At 38.2% G+C, this 17,878-nt stretch overlaps 2 protein-coding genes and 1 non-coding gene across 3 annotated transcripts; 1 reads left to right on the top strand and 2 right to left on the bottom strand.

Moving 5' to 3' along the window:
* The first annotated feature begins 999 nt into the window (after nucleotides 1–999).
* On the top strand, nucleotides 1,000–4,740 carry LOC105045112 (pentatricopeptide repeat-containing protein At3g62890-like). The gene has a single exon (XM_010923270.4). The coding sequence runs from the start codon at nucleotides 1,016–1,018 to the stop codon at nucleotides 3,401–3,403; it is 2,388 nt and encodes a 795-aa protein (XP_010921572.2). The 5' UTR covers nucleotides 1,000–1,015; the 3' UTR covers nucleotides 3,404–4,740.
* A 2,915-nt stretch (nucleotides 4,741–7,655) lies between these two features.
* LOC105044977 (uncharacterized) lies at nucleotides 7,656–9,011 on the bottom strand. Its single transcript, XR_012141399.1, has 5 exons — nucleotides 8,646–9,011; nucleotides 8,453–8,577; nucleotides 8,155–8,343; nucleotides 7,980–8,031; nucleotides 7,656–7,877 (listed from the first exon to the last, which is right to left on the bottom strand). It is a non-coding gene; the product is annotated as an uncharacterized protein (transcript).
* A 1,630-nt stretch (nucleotides 9,012–10,641) lies between these two features.
* On the bottom strand, nucleotides 10,642–13,943 carry LOC105044976 (putative pentatricopeptide repeat-containing protein At1g56570). The gene is given in 3 exon segments (XM_010923099.4): nucleotides 10,642–11,639; nucleotides 11,642–12,140; nucleotides 12,985–13,943. Coding segments are annotated over 3 exon segments (1,830 nt in total). The 5' UTR covers nucleotides 13,609–13,943; the 3' UTR covers nucleotides 10,642–10,932.
* Nucleotides 13,944–17,878: the final 3,935 nt, after the last annotated feature.

Raw genomic sequence — 17,878 nt, 5'->3', positions numbered from 1 at the left:
CTTCTTATTTTCTGTTGTTGAGGTAGCTCATAATAGTTATATTGTATGAGTGTCTATCTGTAAATAAAATATATATTTTTGGACGGACAGCAAACTTTGCCTACGTTGTTATACTCTTTTGTAAATGCGTAACGTGGGTGGCGAATGGCATGCCGGCTTTGTGGACTTTAGTTTATTTCTAATATTTACATTTTAAGAGGGTTACGTGTCGATATATGTTTTTGTTATCGTAAGTTGACAAAGTTTAATTATAATATTTATATGTTATAAGGAGTTATGTGTAAATATATAATATTTCGTTGGCAATCAAACTAATGACTTTCCCAACCTAAGTTGGGTTGCAATATTGACATTAGATGAGGGGTTTTGTATAAATGTATAATTTTCCATCTAAAGCCAATAATCTTGTTGCCGCCGACTTTGCCAACTTTGTTTTACTATAATATTCAAACTTGATGAGGGGCTATTTGTAAATATGTAACATCTTCAGAATTTGCAGATTATTGCTGGATTCGGTTCGAATAAATCAAATTAAATAGACATGCTGAATTGAATCAAAAATTAATTATAATTAAAAAAATTTTAAATTTTTTTTTGAACTTCAACTTAGTATGATAAAATTATTTAATTTTTAAATTTATTTAATCAGATTCTGCCTATAAATTTTTGGCTGTTGCGATGAAATTGTGACGGAAGAGATGATGTAAAAAATGATATTATATGATAATTTCGTCAAAATAATTAGAGAAAATCTATTGTCAATGTCCGACCTAAATGAATTTATAAGCCGAATCATGCGGTTGTATTAAATTGAGCTTGATGATAAAATTGGAAACTTCACATGATTTAGAATTTTCTGCATAATTAATCCTTAAATCAATGCGATATTAATTAAGTTCGTCTCGAACTTAAACCCAAATTCCCGACATTTGATCAGTTTTAGTACGGAGTTTAAAGTCCCTTCCCGCTTTCTCCTCCCCACTGTCCCTCGTTCGTCCTTGCTCTCTTTCTATCTATGACTTTGGGGAGAATCCATCTCTACTCGGCTCTCAAACCCTCCCTAAATCGAAACCCTGGCATTAAACCCACCATCAATCTCTCCATCCTTGAATCCCACCTTCAAAAATGCCGGAATCCCAGAGAATTCCTCCAAATCCATGCCCAAATGACCATCACCGGCTTCATCAAGGACACCTTCGCCGCCAGCCGTTTCCTTCGTTTCTCCACCAACTCCCCCTTCTTCGATCTCGACTACTCTCGCAGGCTTCTCCACCAGATTGAGAACCCCAATGGGTTCATCTGGAACGCCCTTATGAGAGCCTACGTGCAGAGGAATTCGCCCCAAGACTGCCTCCAATTGTACAAGTTGATGCTGAGGAGCGATTCAATACCTGATAATTATACTCACCCGATTCTAATCCAAGCTTCGGCTATCCGATTATCGGAATTTGAGGGAAAGCAGATCCATTGCCATGTTTCAAAATTTGGTTTTGATTCAGATATCTACGTGTTAAACACATTGATCAACATGTACTCGGTCTGTGGGAATTTGTGTGATTCTCGACTCGTGTTTGATAAAAGTCTCATCTTGGATTCTGTTTCTTGGAACTCGATTCTTGCAGCATATGTCCAGGCTGGTGATGTTGAGGAAGCGGTTCAAATATTTAATCAGATGCCAGAGCAGAACACAATTGCTGCGAATTCTATGATTGCTTTGTATGGTAAATGTAATAGGGTGGATGATGCTCGTAAGTTGTTCGATGGAATGGATGCAAGAGACGTTGTCACATGGACTGCTATGATTTCTAGTTATGAGCAGAATGGGATGTTTACTCAGGCATTGAAGATGTTTGCTGAAATGAATAGCTATGAAATTTTGGTGGATGAGGTTGTGATAGTGACTGTTCTATCAGCTTGTTCACAGTCAGAGGCAGTTAAAGAAGGAGAAGTGATTCATGGGCTGATTGTTAAAATTGGGCTTGACTCTTATGTTAATGTTCAGAATGCTTTGATTCACATGTATTCAAGCTGTGAAAATATTAATGCAGCGCGACGATTGTTTGAGTTGGGTGATTACTTGGACCAAATATCTTGGAATTCTATGATATCTGGCTATTTGAAGTGTGGGCTTGTGGAGGAGGCTAGGGGATTCTTTGATGCAATGCCTCAGAAGGATGTGGTCTCCTGGAGCACTATGATTTCAGGTTATGCTCAACATGATCAATTCTCGGAGACACTGGAACTTTTCAATGAGATGCAAGTTAGAGCAATTAGGCCAGATGAGACTACTTTGGTGAGCATCATTTCAGCTTGTGCTCGTTTATCTGCTCTTGAGCAAGGAAAATGGGTTCATGCATATATAAAGAAGAATGGATTTAGGATTAATGTGTTTATTGGGACAACTCTTATAGACATGTATATGAAATGTGGATGTCTGGAAACTGCATTGGAGGTTTTCAATGAGATGGAGAAAAGGGGCACTTCTACTTGGAATGCAGTTATATTGGGGCTTGCTATGAATGGGCTTGTTAAAGAATCTCTGGAGAAATTCTCAGAAATGGAAAGGTGTGGAGTGGTGCCAAATGAAATTACTTTTGTTGGACTTTTGGGAGCTTGCCGGCATGCAGGCTTAGTACATGAGGGGCGGAGGTATTTTAAATCAATGCAACAAATTTACAAAATAATACCCAATATTAAGCACTATGGATGCATGGTTGATCTCCTTGGCCGTGCAGGCTTGCTTACTGAGGCTGAGGAGCTGATCGAGACCATGCCTATGTCTCCTGATGTAGCCACTTGGGGTGCTTTGCTTGGTGCTTGCAAGAAGCATGGTGACACTGAGATAGGAGAGAGAGTTGGAAAAAAGCTTATTGAACTCGAACCTCAGCATGATGGTTTCCATGTTCTCTTATCTAATATATATGCTTCCAGAGGGAGGTGGGACAATGTCATGGAGCTCAGGGGCATGATGAAGCAACGAAGGGTCATAAAAACACCAGGCTGCAGCATGATAGAATCCAATGGTGTTGTTCATGAATTCTTAGCAGGCGATAGATCTCACCCACAAATAAAGGAGATTGATGAGATGCTTGATGAGATGGCTAGGAGATTGAAGAAGGAAGGATATCAACCAGACACTACAGACGTGGCCTTTGACATTGAAGAAGAAGAGAAGGAAACTACTCTTTATAGGCATAGCGAGAAGCTTGCCATTGCCTTTGGGCTTATCAGCACATGTCCATCAATCCCAATTAGGATAATGAAAAATTTAAGGATCTGCAATGATTGTCATGCTGCAGCTAAGATCGTATCCAGAACTTTTCGACGTGAGATTGTGGTGAGGGATCGCCAACGCTTTCACCACTTCAAACAAGGTGTATGCTCATGCTCAGATTATTGGTAGTATGTAATTATTTGAGATGCATATTTGAGGAGGCAACAAATTGGTCTTCAAGACAAGCATGCTAATCATGCAAGAGAGAAAATCAATGATATATTCAGTCCATTCATGGTAAAAATGAAAGAAAGTCTTCCATTTTTTTTGGTAGGACAGGATTAAGTTATCCAGAATGGCAATGTGCGCAGTAAATTGACTGCTGGAGCAGGGGTTACTGTTCTTTGAGCAACTGCTGTCAGAGTTGCATAACTGCTTGAAAGTTCACAGTGCTCCTGAGTTTCACCTTTTCAGTGCCACCAAATCTCACCGTGTATTCTGAGACTCAAAAAGTGGGATGCCTTCCCAAATTTGAGATGCTCAAGGAGAAATGATGTGGTGCATTTTCTTCGGATGCTCATGGCCTATTGATGCTCACAAAGAGCATCGGAGAGATGCTTTACAGCACAACATTGTCTGGCTTTCAACAACTCCAGTTAGAAAAATTTGATCCAATGAGAAGAAATTTTTTCTCTAAATAATGCAGGGAATTTTGCTAAATATTTGCAGCAGAATGTACCGAAAGGAGTGTCCTACAGTGTAGCAAGCAGTTATTGAAGTGTATAACATGGTGTAAAGAAGAACTAAGGCTTGTCAAAATTGGTTGGACAACTCATGGAAGGGAAAAGAGAGAATTCCAATTTGTTTTGTGGTCATTCTGGGGCGGCTATTTTCTATGTTGACATTCAGAGGTTGCTAAACTACTGTAACAACTAGCCCGGTAATAATTGAAGTTGAATCGTTGGCTCTCTGAAGATGCACTAACTTCTGCTAAATTTCTCTCAAAACCTAGTTGTTGAACATGATATTGTTTCATGGATAAGTAACCGGGAATGTGTGAATGATATGATGATAAATGGGCACGTGACCATTTTCTGTGCTAGCGAACAAAAGAAAGATGTGAAGCCTTGTTTGCTCTGCTTCCAGGGAGAACTAGAAAAGAGGATAACCTGGGAAGCCTTGATGAGCTGACAAATTTTGGCTGTCCCTTTACCCTTGATTTGTTCATAATGGAAAAGTTAACCTGTTTGCATGTACAAAGTACAAACCTTATTATGTAACAGGTGCTAAAGCAAATTCTCTTCATTCGATTAGATAAGAAATTATATGTCCCTCTTTCCTATTCAAATTGACCTCATTCACTCTCCATCATTGTTTCTTTATTATATGTAATTTCTGCTCCTTGATTACATATCTGTCTATCTATCTAGCAGCAAAGGCTTTATTGAGACTTTAAAAAAGGGAGCTTCAAAAGTATGCACCCTGAGTTGGAAGGACTTCAAATGCACGTGATCTGCTGGGGAAGAGAAGCAATGCAAGATAGTCAGCTACCTGACTTCCTTCTCGAAACCACATGCTTGTGTGAAAAAAAATGGAGCAATCAATAGAATTGATTTGAGATTTCTTTTGATGTAAACAATCTATGCTGTTATTTATCCAGGAGGCTACTGTAGCTGAATCTCTTTCAAGAATAATGCCATTTAAATGAACTAAATTGATTGCTTTCTGAACTGCTTGGCATGCCACTACTAATTTTGCATGTGGAACATAGTGGGAATGAGAAAGTCTTTGTGCACCACATGCGGTGCAATAAAATTAATGTGGAGTGCACCATCCAATCATATTGGAGTACGTAGCCACCGCTTTTCAATGCGCATTTAGTGACTGCAGTTCTGCTTTTTCATTTAAAATTTTGAATGACAAAAATGCTCCATATATTCTGAAAAAATTATGACATTTTGTGATCATATTATGACATCCTGCGGTCAAATTATAACTTCCTAACACAGAAAATCATAATTCTTTTTAAAAGTCGTGAAGAAGGTAGGATATTTCGTCATTGAAAATTTATGAAATTTTTAAATGACGAAAATATCCCTTCTTTTCTTATGACATCTTGCAGTCAAATTATGAATAGAAAGTCATAATTTGACTGCAGGATGTCATAATATGGTCACAGGATATCATAGTTTTTTCAAAAAATGAGGGATACTTTCGTCATTCAAAATTTTAAACGAAAAAATGGAACTGCAGGCATTAAATACACGTTGAAAAATGATGACTACGTGGCCCAATCAGATGCGGTGGTGCATTTTTTCTACACCGCATGCGGTGTTGAAATAATTATTCTAGTGGGAATATAAAAAAGCATATAAGGTGTGTAGTCCCAAATTACATATCCTCCCCCTGCACCATCTTGCCCTCCCACATTTGAAGGATATGTGGCACCATCTTGCCCTCCCACATTTGAAGGATATGTGGTCTTGTATTATAATCAGCTGTTAAAATTCTGGAAGCTAATTACCTACCGTTCCATTTTTAAGGAAAAAAAAAAGGATGGATGAAAGTGGCACATAATAATGTTAAGGATGAGAATTGTACCAGTTCAGCTAGTTAGAACCGTCCGGATACTCATGAATTCTGATATTTGAAGCAAAAAGATGTTCAAAAATAAACTTTTAAAAGGAAAAAGGTGTGGTCCAAGCTTGTTATTGTTGTTTGCACATTTTACATGACCTCCTAGAAAAGCCATAATCAAGCACATTGGGTGCTTGGTAAGTCTATTCAGACTATTAAGATGGCAAAGTATAGCTAGCTTGCTGTAGTTTAAATTATCATCTGACTGAGTCACAAGAAAGATGGCTCACAATAAATTTACCAAATTCAACTCAAAGGTTATTATCTAAGATATTATCTATGCTACATTTGAAGGTCTTTGGTTTAAGTTCATGAATTTATCTTTTCCTTGATTCAGATTTTATTTGAATTTGAGAATTAGATTTTTCTAATTGTTTGGAAACTAAAAGGAAAAGTAAGGATATAAATATGAAAATCAAGAAAGTAGGAATTTCCCTATTGGCATGAAGAACTTCAGAAATTTTATAAGAATAAAATTCCTAATTCCGTAATTGCAAAAATTTCATCGATATTTGATGCATAACCAAATGGCCACTCATATGAAATATCTACTCAAAGTGCTTAAACAGTCATAAAATATTAGGTTATTTTAGTACATAGAAATGCATCCTTATTATTTTAATGTGTTAAAAAAAATAAACCACCAATTTCTTCATTGTTATGTCACAAATTAAAAATTCAACATGACATATTTAATTTAGAAATTTATGTAAAACAGTTTTATAATTTGATTTGCTTTAATATGCACTAAGATACCAGGGGAAATCATTTACAAATGAGGTTGTCCGTTTATGGTCACCAAAAACAATTGGGCTTCTTCTTCAGTTCATGTGTCGACTAAGCATTTTGATGCATTTGGATGAATGGGTAACTAAAAGAATATAGAAAGAGGTGAAATAAGTGTTTAAAGAGAGACAAAATACTGGATCAAACCAACCGCTGCCCATGATACACATACTTTCTTTGAAAACCAACGGCATATTTTTTTTTATATTATTTTATGGTAATGTTTATATCAAAAAAATTGAAAAGCAGAGTTTATTCAGCAAGCATTTTAATACTGAATACCTGAAAAGGTATATGATTTTTTTTTTTTTTTTTTTACTGATATATTTTTTTTCATTTGTAAACAATAACTTATGCTCTTCATTGATTTTGATTGGCGAAAAAAATGAAGTAACATGCGAGAAAGCAAGATGTCATATACGAATAAAAAAATAATATTTAAATTGTAAGGTTAGATTTATCATTTAATTAATTAAAAATCGTAAGATATTTTATATCAACGATATAAAATTACTTTCAAAAAGCAGAGGACATATAGCTTTACATTTATTTCAAACATTCTTGTTTATAACTCAATTATCATTCACCATACCGTGTTAAGATAGAACTAAAAATTATTAGAGATCTCACCATATGGATTCCAAAGGAATAGTCGAGATCATGGATTCTCGATGAGCTCTTCCATCCTCCATGCCAAATTTCCAACGAGACCGAACCCTCCTTTGTGAGTTCTACCAATGCTCCATCACTACTCCTGATCAGCAGCTGCTGCTTTGCCTCTCTCTCTCGCCCCCCTCCTATTTTTCCATTTCTCCCATCTCTGATTAGTTGCCTTTGAGCTCAAACTCTGAGATTAACAAATGATAATTAGCACTTCATTCACAATGACAGCTAGTCTATGGGGTTGATGTCCTCTTCCTCGAGGAAAAGCAACCAGAGGAAATTTTCTCTTTCCAAGTCTATTATAATGACGTGGTAGTCCCCGACTACTTCCATTTCCATCTAAAAGAACTGGAGCTATCTAAACCTTGCAGGATTGAAACAGAGCTTACATCAAACCTCAAAAATCCAGCACATCCTACAGTCCTCCATACTTGCAACAACGCATTATTTTTCACTTAATATTGGACTACTTGTTCTCTGTTACAAGAGTATCAGCTACTACTTTCAACCACCTTGACAAATTAATCAAGAATGGCACGTATATAAAATAACATGTGGCAGTCCAACTGATTAACCCCTGCAAGTAGTGGAAATCCCTTATTTCAGTCCTTGTGCAAATCAATTGTAAGACCAGTCTTCCAGAAACTTGGCATCTGTTACTGATTACAAGATTGCTTACCTCTCCGAATAGTTGGATGTCAGCGCTGGGGTAATTCCAGAGATGAAACAACCTATTAAAATCCAAAGATTTAGAAACACCAGTCAGTACCAACATGATCTGCAGCAGTCTTTTATTGAGAGAAAAGGGAAAAACAAATGGGATTTGAGCATGTTGTTAGAAATGTAGGCCTCACTTGATTAATGGGACCTCAGCAAGAGGGCATGCAAGACCAACAAAGCAAGCCGAAGCAAAACCTTGCCAAGTGCCATCCAGGAATAACCATATAAACTCTGCCAGGGCAAACAAAACATAGGCTTCGATGTTGCTGGGTACTCCACCTTTGTACATTTCAGCACTCAATTCAATGAATACCACAAGTATTCTGATCATCAAAGAACAGTTAATTGAATAGACCATGCTCAATGTTTTGGTTCTTCAAAAACTCCTAGAAGAGGGCAAAAAAAGAAAAAAAAAAAAAACTAAACACATACATCAGAGAAAGTGCAGTTCTCTCCAGGCTCCCCACTGCAGCCTTTGATCTGGAAGGGAACCTCTCATCCAGAAAGAGTTGCAACAGGCCAACAGTGCAGTAAAAGGCTCCAAGCAAAGGAGGAACCTAGTCAACTAGATGAATAAGTGAATAGAGGAGAATTAATGGTAGAATAGTACAGAAGAATTTCTTACCCAGATGTTGGTATGCAGAGGGCCTATATCAATTGCTCCATTTTGGTAATTACAAGCTTCACCCTTGAATGGAGTCCATCAATAAGAGGACCCAAGATGAAACCTGATGCGAACAATGAGATAGAAATGGAGGGCCAGGTGTCTTTAAGGCCCTTCTTGTCCACCTTCCTCAGACTGCACAGGGTATTGTGGAGAGAGCAGGACTTGAAATGGTGAAAGCAACGGAGTGGGAAAGTACGATGGGAGGTCAAGGCTCCAAAGGATTGCATTCTTCTCTTCTCTCAAAACCTCGGGCATCTCAAGATCTTGAGCCAAAAAAATACAAGAGCTGGCCTGAGCTCTTTGGCTGTTATTCAGGAAGTCCAAAATATCTAACTAATTACAGGGGAAAGAAGATAAACGAGAGGCTGTTGTTCTCCTTGAGCATATCTTGTGTGGTGACTACCCCATGTCCACTTTGAGCTTGAGTTCAGAACCAAACTTAACTGAGTAGGAATCAACAGAGTCGACTCAGACTTGGGGAATACGTTACTGATTGACTACCTCATTATAGTTTGTTTCTCCCAGACCTACATCAACCACTCCTTATATTTACATGACGGAAGGCTTGAGTTGCTTCTTTCTCCATATTGGTTTCTAATATATGATCATAACAAGATACAAGCCCCCTCTTCTAAGTCAACAACATATATCACTCCGTGATCTACTCCACACCCCTTCAAAATTCCACCTGACCCCCAAAAGACCACCTCCTATCCCTTCAGATATATCTACACCACCTCTAACTCTCAGCCACCCCATCCTATCCACACTGGAGGCCTGCCCAAACCTGTGCCAGTTCGACCCAATCCATGCCCATGTCATCGATTCACCTATGGCTTGTTCCACAACGTCATTGCCGCAAGCCATTTGCTTAAGTTCTCTACTGCCTCCCTGAGTCCCACAGACCTCCAACTCACTAATCTTCTCTTCTCCAAATCGGATCAATTCTTACCGTTACAACTTGGTCTTAAAGGCTCTCATGGGATGGGCTTACGGAACTACATGCCCATCTTAACAAGCATTGGCTACACACCACCACCATCTCTAGCACTTCACTCATCCACATAGTGGGAAGGTGCTTAAGTTGTCCCGGGAGATGCGGAGTGTGGGTGTTGATCCCCGTAATGCGACAATAGTTAGCGTACTTGGTGCTGTGCCGAGCTAGGGGACTTGGTTAGCGGCCTATCCGTGCATGGCCACGTTGCCTAGGTTATCTTGCCAAATATGAAGCATTATGGGTGCAAGGTTGATCTTTATGGTCGATAGGGAGGGCAGAGGAGGCCTCATGCAGGACTCATGGCCATAAAGAGTTTTTTTTTTTTTTTTGGGTAGACATGGCTATAAAGGGTTGGGAGAACCATTGGCAGCATAAATTATGAAGATGGCACCTTATCATACATGTGGATATCTACTGCTGTCTGAAATGTATGCATTGAATAGGCGTTGGGATGATGTAGTTGGTGTGAGAGTCAACTGTATCAGAGCAAGGGGATTCAAAATCGCTAGGCTATTAATTGGATAAGAGGAGAAATAATTGCAGAATTCATGAGCTGTAAATCTCTAATCTTGGCGAAATTTATATAATATCGATCACTAAGTTTTGCATTGGACAGAAAAACATTAAATTAAGCTTAAGCCTGAATGTAGCTGAAATTATGCATGGAATTGCTACAGAGTTCTGTAATTTAGCAGACTTGTTAAATGGATCGGTCCTCTTGGAACATTCAGTTTTACTTCAGATGTTCTTCTTACTTGGGCTGTGTGGTGCATGAGAATCATTATCTCAGCTAAACACCTCATCAGATTAAACCGATAATGATACATCTCAACAATCATCAGAAAGTGGCAGGTAGAGGGAGTAGATTTACATCATATCTTTAACATGAGTAAACATAAACATTGTTAAATGGTATCATACAGCAGATCATTGTGCACATTTGTATGCTTGACATAATAATAATAATTATCTCCTATTAATCAAAAGAAAATACAGCATGTTAAAGAATAGATAAACAAATTTAACATGTTTTCATGTTATCAAGCCCGACAATGCGCTTGAAAGAATGAACTGCAGAAAGAATGAATAATTCTCCATCACTCTTTTTCATCAGTAGCATCTAAGTATCCTCTCTATTACATGAAAATCTCATGATCAGCAGCTTTCTTTTTGCCAATTCATAAAAGTGTTGTTTTTGTGAAATCACACAGTCCTTCTCTTGGTGACAATATGCCATTGTTCACATTGTCATGTCAGTTCTTCCAAATCATGCAGCAACCCATCTGAATTGTAGTCACATTCAACTTCAGTCATGTGCTGAACCAGCATTTCTAATATCTCATAAACCAGATCAACATACGGATTGCTTCTATCACCAGCAACAAAGCTACATACCTTATTCCTCACTTCAATCCAACTCATTCCTGCCTCCTTACTCCCCATCCCTCTCAGTAACCTCCTAGTCTCTGCAAACTCGCCCCATTCACTTCCAGCAGCATATATGTTTGAGAGTAAGACATAAGTCTTTGCTTCCTTTGGCTTCAAATCCATTATCTTCCGAGCAGCCAACCTACCCAAATCCACATTATTGTGCATCCTGCTGGCCCCGAGCAAAGCACCCCAAATTGATTCATCAGCTTCAAAAGGCATTTCTTTTATCAACTCATAAGCCTCCACAAGCCTTCCTGCTCGGCCTAGAAGATCGATAATGCACCCATAAACCTCGCTATTTGGACGAATATTGTATTCAGTATGCATCATATCAAAGTATTTCAAGCCTTCATCTAGTAATCCAGCATGGCTGCAAGCACTTATAACAACCATAAACACTACATGGTCTGGTTGGATTCCTAAATTAATCATCTCATCGAAAAGTTCCATTGCCTCCTTCCCATATCCATTTATTCCATATCCTATCATCATAGAAGTCCAGGAGATCAAATCCTTCTGATTATCTCGGTGAAAATCTTTCTTGAGTCAGTTATGCTTCCACACTTCGCATACATATCTACAAGGGCATTAGCTATTTGGAGGTTCCCACTGAATCCTCTTCTAACTATAGCTCCATGGACTTGCTGCCCACAATGTAGAACTGCCAGATTTGTGCAAGATGATAGAATGGTAGTAAAAGTAAAGCAATTTGGTTGCAGATCTTCTGAACCTATCTCGAGAAATAGTTGCAGGGCTTCCTGTGAATTGTATCGCTCCAGCCCGGCAATCATTGCATTCCAGGTGATCAAGTCCCTTTGTGGCATTTCATTGAAGTACCTCCTAGCTTCTCCAAGGCTCATGCATCTGCAGTACATGTCCACCAAAGAATTGGCAACGGGAAGATTGAAGCCATGACCAGACTTCTCTACCATGACATGAAGTTGCCTCCCGAGTGTTAGGCTGCCAATTGAAGCACAAGCCCGAATTGCAATAGAACAAGTGAATGGATGCACCTCCCCACCCTCCTGGTTTCAGTAGGAAATTTCATGTTAGACTGAACTTTAGCATCTTGTCAACACTAGCAACTCTAAGTAGTGATTTTAAAAGTAAAAAATAAAAAATTCCAGTAAACGTTGAGTGACAGAATCCATTTGAATCTTAATAGTTAAACTCTAGGTGCTTATGTTCATTGTTTACTTTGTTTTAATTGGGTTCATGATGAGCTTAGAGTAGGATAAGAAATTTGTTCAAGTGATTTATATATTTAGGATGCATTTGCTTCCGATTTGAGTTGGGAATTGGCACTGAAATCGAAATGGGATTAGAATATTAGAAAAGAGTCGGGATTGAGTTTTGGGGGATTGGGACATTTCCATTTCCTTCTGAGATAGGAATATAAATGGTACTTCCCCTAACTAAATGGCTAGAATGGGTCACTAGTTTCCAATGTTTTTTTTTTTTTTTTGGAAGATACTAATTTTCAGTCTCATTCCAAAGCTTAACTTTCTTCAACCAAACACCCTTGATTCTTCTGAAGTTTGCCAATAATAAAGAACTCATCAAGAGGCATGAAATAAATAATTAAGAGCACCGCCATTGATCACCCGTCAGATCACCACTCACTTCACTAGGCTGACATGGTAGTCGACGATATGACAGTGCACATCGGAAGTCTACTGCTCAGCCAATCATCAATTTCTATATCTGACCGGTGAACTGAATGGTGATCTGGTGGGTGATGTTTTGACATTTTCCAAGAGTTACATATTCTAAGAGGAGAAAGACTGAATCAAATAATGTTTAAGCCTTGTTATGAAGCGCTTGATGTCAAAATTTTAACTCGCCCATATCGTCATAATAACTCTTCACCTGGACCATTCGGCGGAACACCAGAACACCGGTGCACCCGTCTCCTCTGTGGGTGCATCCAGCGATCATTGTAGTCCACGAGACCGCCGTCCTCTCTGCCAACCCCTCGAACACCTTCCATGCCTCGCCCATTCCGTCGCCATCACCGCCGCCTTTTCCGCATGATGCGTAGACGTCGAGCAGCGCATTCTCCACGTACGTTCCCCGGTCCACGCCCAGACGCACCGCTACGGCGTGAACCGCCGCCCCGCCGCGGCGCCATCCCAGGCCCCTGCACGCCGTTAAAATGCTGGACACGGTATACGCGTTGGGGCCCACGCCGTTGGCCGTCATCCGGCGGAAGGTCTGCCACGCGTCCTCGTGGCGGCCGTTGGATGCGTAGCCCGAGATCATGGCCGTCCACGCGACGACGTCTCGGTCGGGCATTTCGTCGAACATCCGGCGGGCCAGCGTGGGCGACCCTTGCGCGCAGAGGGACTTGATGAGGTTGGTGGCGGCAACCGGTGAGAGGGTTGATGGGGTGGTGGACTTGGGCTTGGCAGAGCTGTAATGGGCCTTCCTGAGTGGGCATATTGTTCTTTGATTTAGAGAGAATGGTAAGGTCTGGAAGGAAAGTTTGGTCATTTCGTGGTTACTTTTGAGTAATGCGTGGAGGGATTGCAAGTTGAGGTATAGATACGAGTACGACCTTCTATTAGCCTCTAAATTCCATAGTCGGTTCTCTGGTAGATCAGGCCATCGATAACAAAGGGAAAGTGGGATGGTGAGTAGTTCGGAGCTGGAAATCTACTTATAGTGTTCATATCCCAGTTTAGCTTTATAAAGGTTTTGCATGCGCACATATCCATGCTTCTACAAAATTTGACATAACTCGAATTTATCGTTCCAAAAATCTCGTCTGAAGATACTTAGCATAACATGTATCCAGTGAAATTAATGGCCAATCAAATCTTTGAACCATCAGCAAAAATTATAACTTAGCATAATTTCAATCCATCTAAAGATACATATCGTAGCTAGATAGCATATAAAAAAAATCACTCAAATCATAGCGGCATCCAAAAGCAATATCCTCACCATCCCGATTTACAATATGAAAAGAGCTCAATTGCTTGTCCACAATTCTTGACCTCAATCATGTAGATTTGCATCCTCAACTCTATATATATTAGGCACAAGGGATCTAAGTTATGAGCAAAAAAATTTCTACACTATACTATCGAGCTTCTTTTTTTTTTGATCTTTCTTATTTTCTTTCGGAAGTCTGTCCAACTTAAGCATCCAAAGATCCATAGGCCACATCCCAATAATTCCTTGATTGTTTTATTGTTGCAGATCCATTCTTGTGCGGTGCCACATTCCTCAAACTCCAAAGAGTAAATAGCTTATTGGTCCACTTATCAGGCCAAGTTTTGAGTGACAATGTAAGTATTTTAAGGAAATAAGGAAAAAAAAAAAATAAAAGGGTAAAAGGTTCAACAAAGCTTGGGTTGAGTACAATGGAATCAAAGCCAATGGTATCCAATACCAAACGACATTGCTCACCCAACCAATTTGGACCTTCAAATCTAGATAAAATTATATGTACACATAGAATGCTCTTTTATTTTGACTTCTTCATGGGGTATTGAGAGTACCAATGTGGTTGGCTTCACAAGGAGCATCTTTTTGCTTGTTGCATATCATGCATTATTAAAACTAATTAGTTCAAATCATAAGCAATTGTATACGAATCTTGAGGCATGCTAGATGACATCCAGCAAGAAGAGTCAGCATGCCCTACAGAATCTTGACACTAATGCGAAACAGCCTAGCTATCTTAACATTCAAAGCCATCTAAAGTTATGACTGTCAAATTAAATGTTATCGAGTTATTATATCCTTTCGCTATTGTTGTCAGAGAGCCAGAGTGATGCCTGGCTCGTAGTGCCGTTCTATTCCCCACCAAAGAGATCGTTCATAATTCTCTCTTTTCCACTTATTTACTATTACATCTCCTAACCGTTCAGCTAACTTCTGGCCTTTATTTTGACCACCGTTTAACAGTTAGTTCCTGTTGACAATTTTATTCCCAATCTCTATTTTTTGAAAGCCAATGAATCATTAGCGCGTGATAAATAAAACGTAAGTGTGTCCAAAACACGCAGAATTATATACCAAAAAAACTCAGAATTAAATTCAAAAGAAAAACGGTTGGATCGTAATTGCTAAATGACAATCAAATTAAAAGTTAAGAATTAATATTCAGTAGATTTTTTGGATTTTCTTTTTTTTTTTGATAGAAGGACATTCTTTCTCTTGAATAGAAGATGAAGATTAAAGAAACCAAAAAAATTTGAAGCCTTCTGGATTTCATGAAATAATACCCAACCTGCAGCCTTCTATAATATTCTACGGAATTTTTTAATTCAAAAATAAAATGAAGCAAACCAGATTTAAGCAATTGTCAAAATAGATGCAATCAGACATGTACCGATGCAATTTTAAACTTAAATTAATACAAATTAAAAAAAACTATATTACATACAATGGGTTGTTGTGAGAGAAATTTAATAAGAAAAATGTTATCATACTGAGATGGAAATTTTAGTCTGCAAAACACCCACAATCAAAACTCAAATTTGAATATCGAGTAATTTTGAATGGTTTAATTTATTGGTGTCAGAAGAGATGAACGCATCAAGTAAACAAAATAGGAAAAAAAAATAGAGGAGTAAGAGTGATATGCTCTCTTGTTTATTTTTTTAAATAAAGAAACTATTTGCTAATTTCTCAATTAAGTTTTTGTCTGAGCTATGACTCAATTAAGATTGTATTTCCAAAATCATCTGAAATGCTTAGGTTCCGATCTGGAATTTTGACTAATTAATGAACTAATCAGATTCAGATTAACAAATTTTTTGATCTATTTGCAAGTGAGAAATTTTGTCATTTTCCTCAGGACAACAGACATCAATCCAGCCAAGGTCTGGCGACCAATGTGGCTTCATGAATAAATGGTTATTCAGAATTAAAGCAATTTGAAGTACTCTTCGTTCTGGTTGAGGTATCAGAGAGCAAGTATATATTTTATTTAATTCATTCTAATTTGCTGATTCAACAGTATTTTATTTTATCTTGCTTATTTCGTTTAATGACTACTCAGCAGTATCTGTAGCCTAAGATTATGTTGATGGAACGGTAGATCACTCGATCCTTTACCAAATATGCAGATGATTGGGAAATCCAGACAGGCTCTGGTTCGCTACTCAGAAAGATTTTATGTGCACCATTCGAGCAGCTTGAAAGGAGTGAAAACAGTAGCAAATTATTGAATATGTTGTACCAAAAAAAAAACAAATTATTGAATATGTTCAGATATTGCCGGAGTCGTACATGGAACTGCAACAGGCATTGGCACCTTGCTGCATATATTAACTGATTTGTAATCATAAATCTAGGTAAAAAGTGAATTGAAAGTACGAAATTTCTCTCTCCTCCTCTCCTAACCATTATCACCTACGACATCAAATTATTGTAAATCCCTCTCCATTATTCTTAGCTACCATTACAATCTTAAGCTGTGGCATCTAAAATGCAGTTAGTATTTCAACGAGGAATGATACACTACAAGAACGTTTGATTCATGGGAATTTTTTTTTTCATTACAATTTTTTTTTTAGAAAGTTAATTCTAATTTTAACATATTTGATTGACTATAAAAAATAATATTTTTCAGAATATCTTAGATTTGATTATCTAATTTTTGAAAAAATTTTACAAGATACCTATTATATCTTTAATAAAGAAAAAGATCTTACCTATGCTATTCATGGTTTGAAGATATTTTAATTTGAAAAAAAAAATCTTAATCTATTTTTTGAAAAAAATCAAAAACTTATGTTTCATATACATTTTTTTCCATCAAATATAAAAAATATGTTAATGAAAATACTATTTTTCAATCTTTTTTCTAAAAAAATTTAATCAATTTTTTTTATCATATTTTTCCTCCTCCTATTCCCATCAATCAAATAAGTATACTCATTTTAAAAATATAGAAACTGGTCCTGGTACCTCCTTTAAATTCTTCTAACCATTACGTGGTGCAGGTGGAGTCTGATTACGTTTAACGAGTCATACCAATCTTGGCTAATGCATGCAGCGAGAGGTACAAAAGTAATGAAAAAGCTGAGTTTGACCTGAGAAGAAGAGCAGAGGGATGGCAGGAATGGTTCAAAAGGTGCCAAGGTGTGGGGGAGAAAAGAGAGTACCGGAAGGCCGACCGCGTTTGAGTGTGCGTCCACATAATTGACCTCTGTTTCGACACGTCCACGTCACTACGCCAACCTCAACGTATACCTCCCCTGGCATCACCGGTTTAACCATCCAGATTGGTGTCATGGAAAATTGGAAAACCATGGAGTTTTGAGCTCTTTGCTGGATTTGCTGCCACCATATTAAGGTGCATGAATGCACGATCAAACGCCAGCTTATGCACGTCTCGTGCTGGCAAAACGCACACTCTTCTAGCTAGGTGTGCGTCTGACATCGTCCTTTAAATGTTAAACTCTGTGAACCATGTCATAAGACATGTATAAGAGCATTTTTCATGCTTGAGAGCTGCAATACATTTATTGTAATCAACGACGAGTTGCATGGGACAGGAGTTCGGTCCATAAGATATTATCTATTTTGATCCATGAGCTCAGAATCGATGTGGTACCGATTGATATCCTCTACGTTATTAGAACCACAACAGAGTTTCTCAATCAAGAAAGATTTCGATGTGTACAGTCCGAAAAATCTTACAGTCAGTCGAGACGGACTTCAATCCCAAAAATTCGAGACGGATCTCGATACATACGGTACCATTATTGTGGATAAAAACTCGATCCGCCACGTGAGGTGTTGT

Source organism: Elaeis guineensis, chromosome 5 (genome assembly GCF_000442705.2).
Source record: "Elaeis guineensis isolate ETL-2024a chromosome 5, EG11, whole genome shotgun sequence".
Lineage (NCBI taxonomy): Eukaryota > Viridiplantae > Streptophyta > Magnoliopsida > Arecales > Arecaceae > Elaeis > Elaeis guineensis.
The sequence above is the reverse complement of the archived record's forward strand: the minus strand, read 5'-3'. Positions and strand labels throughout refer to the sequence as shown.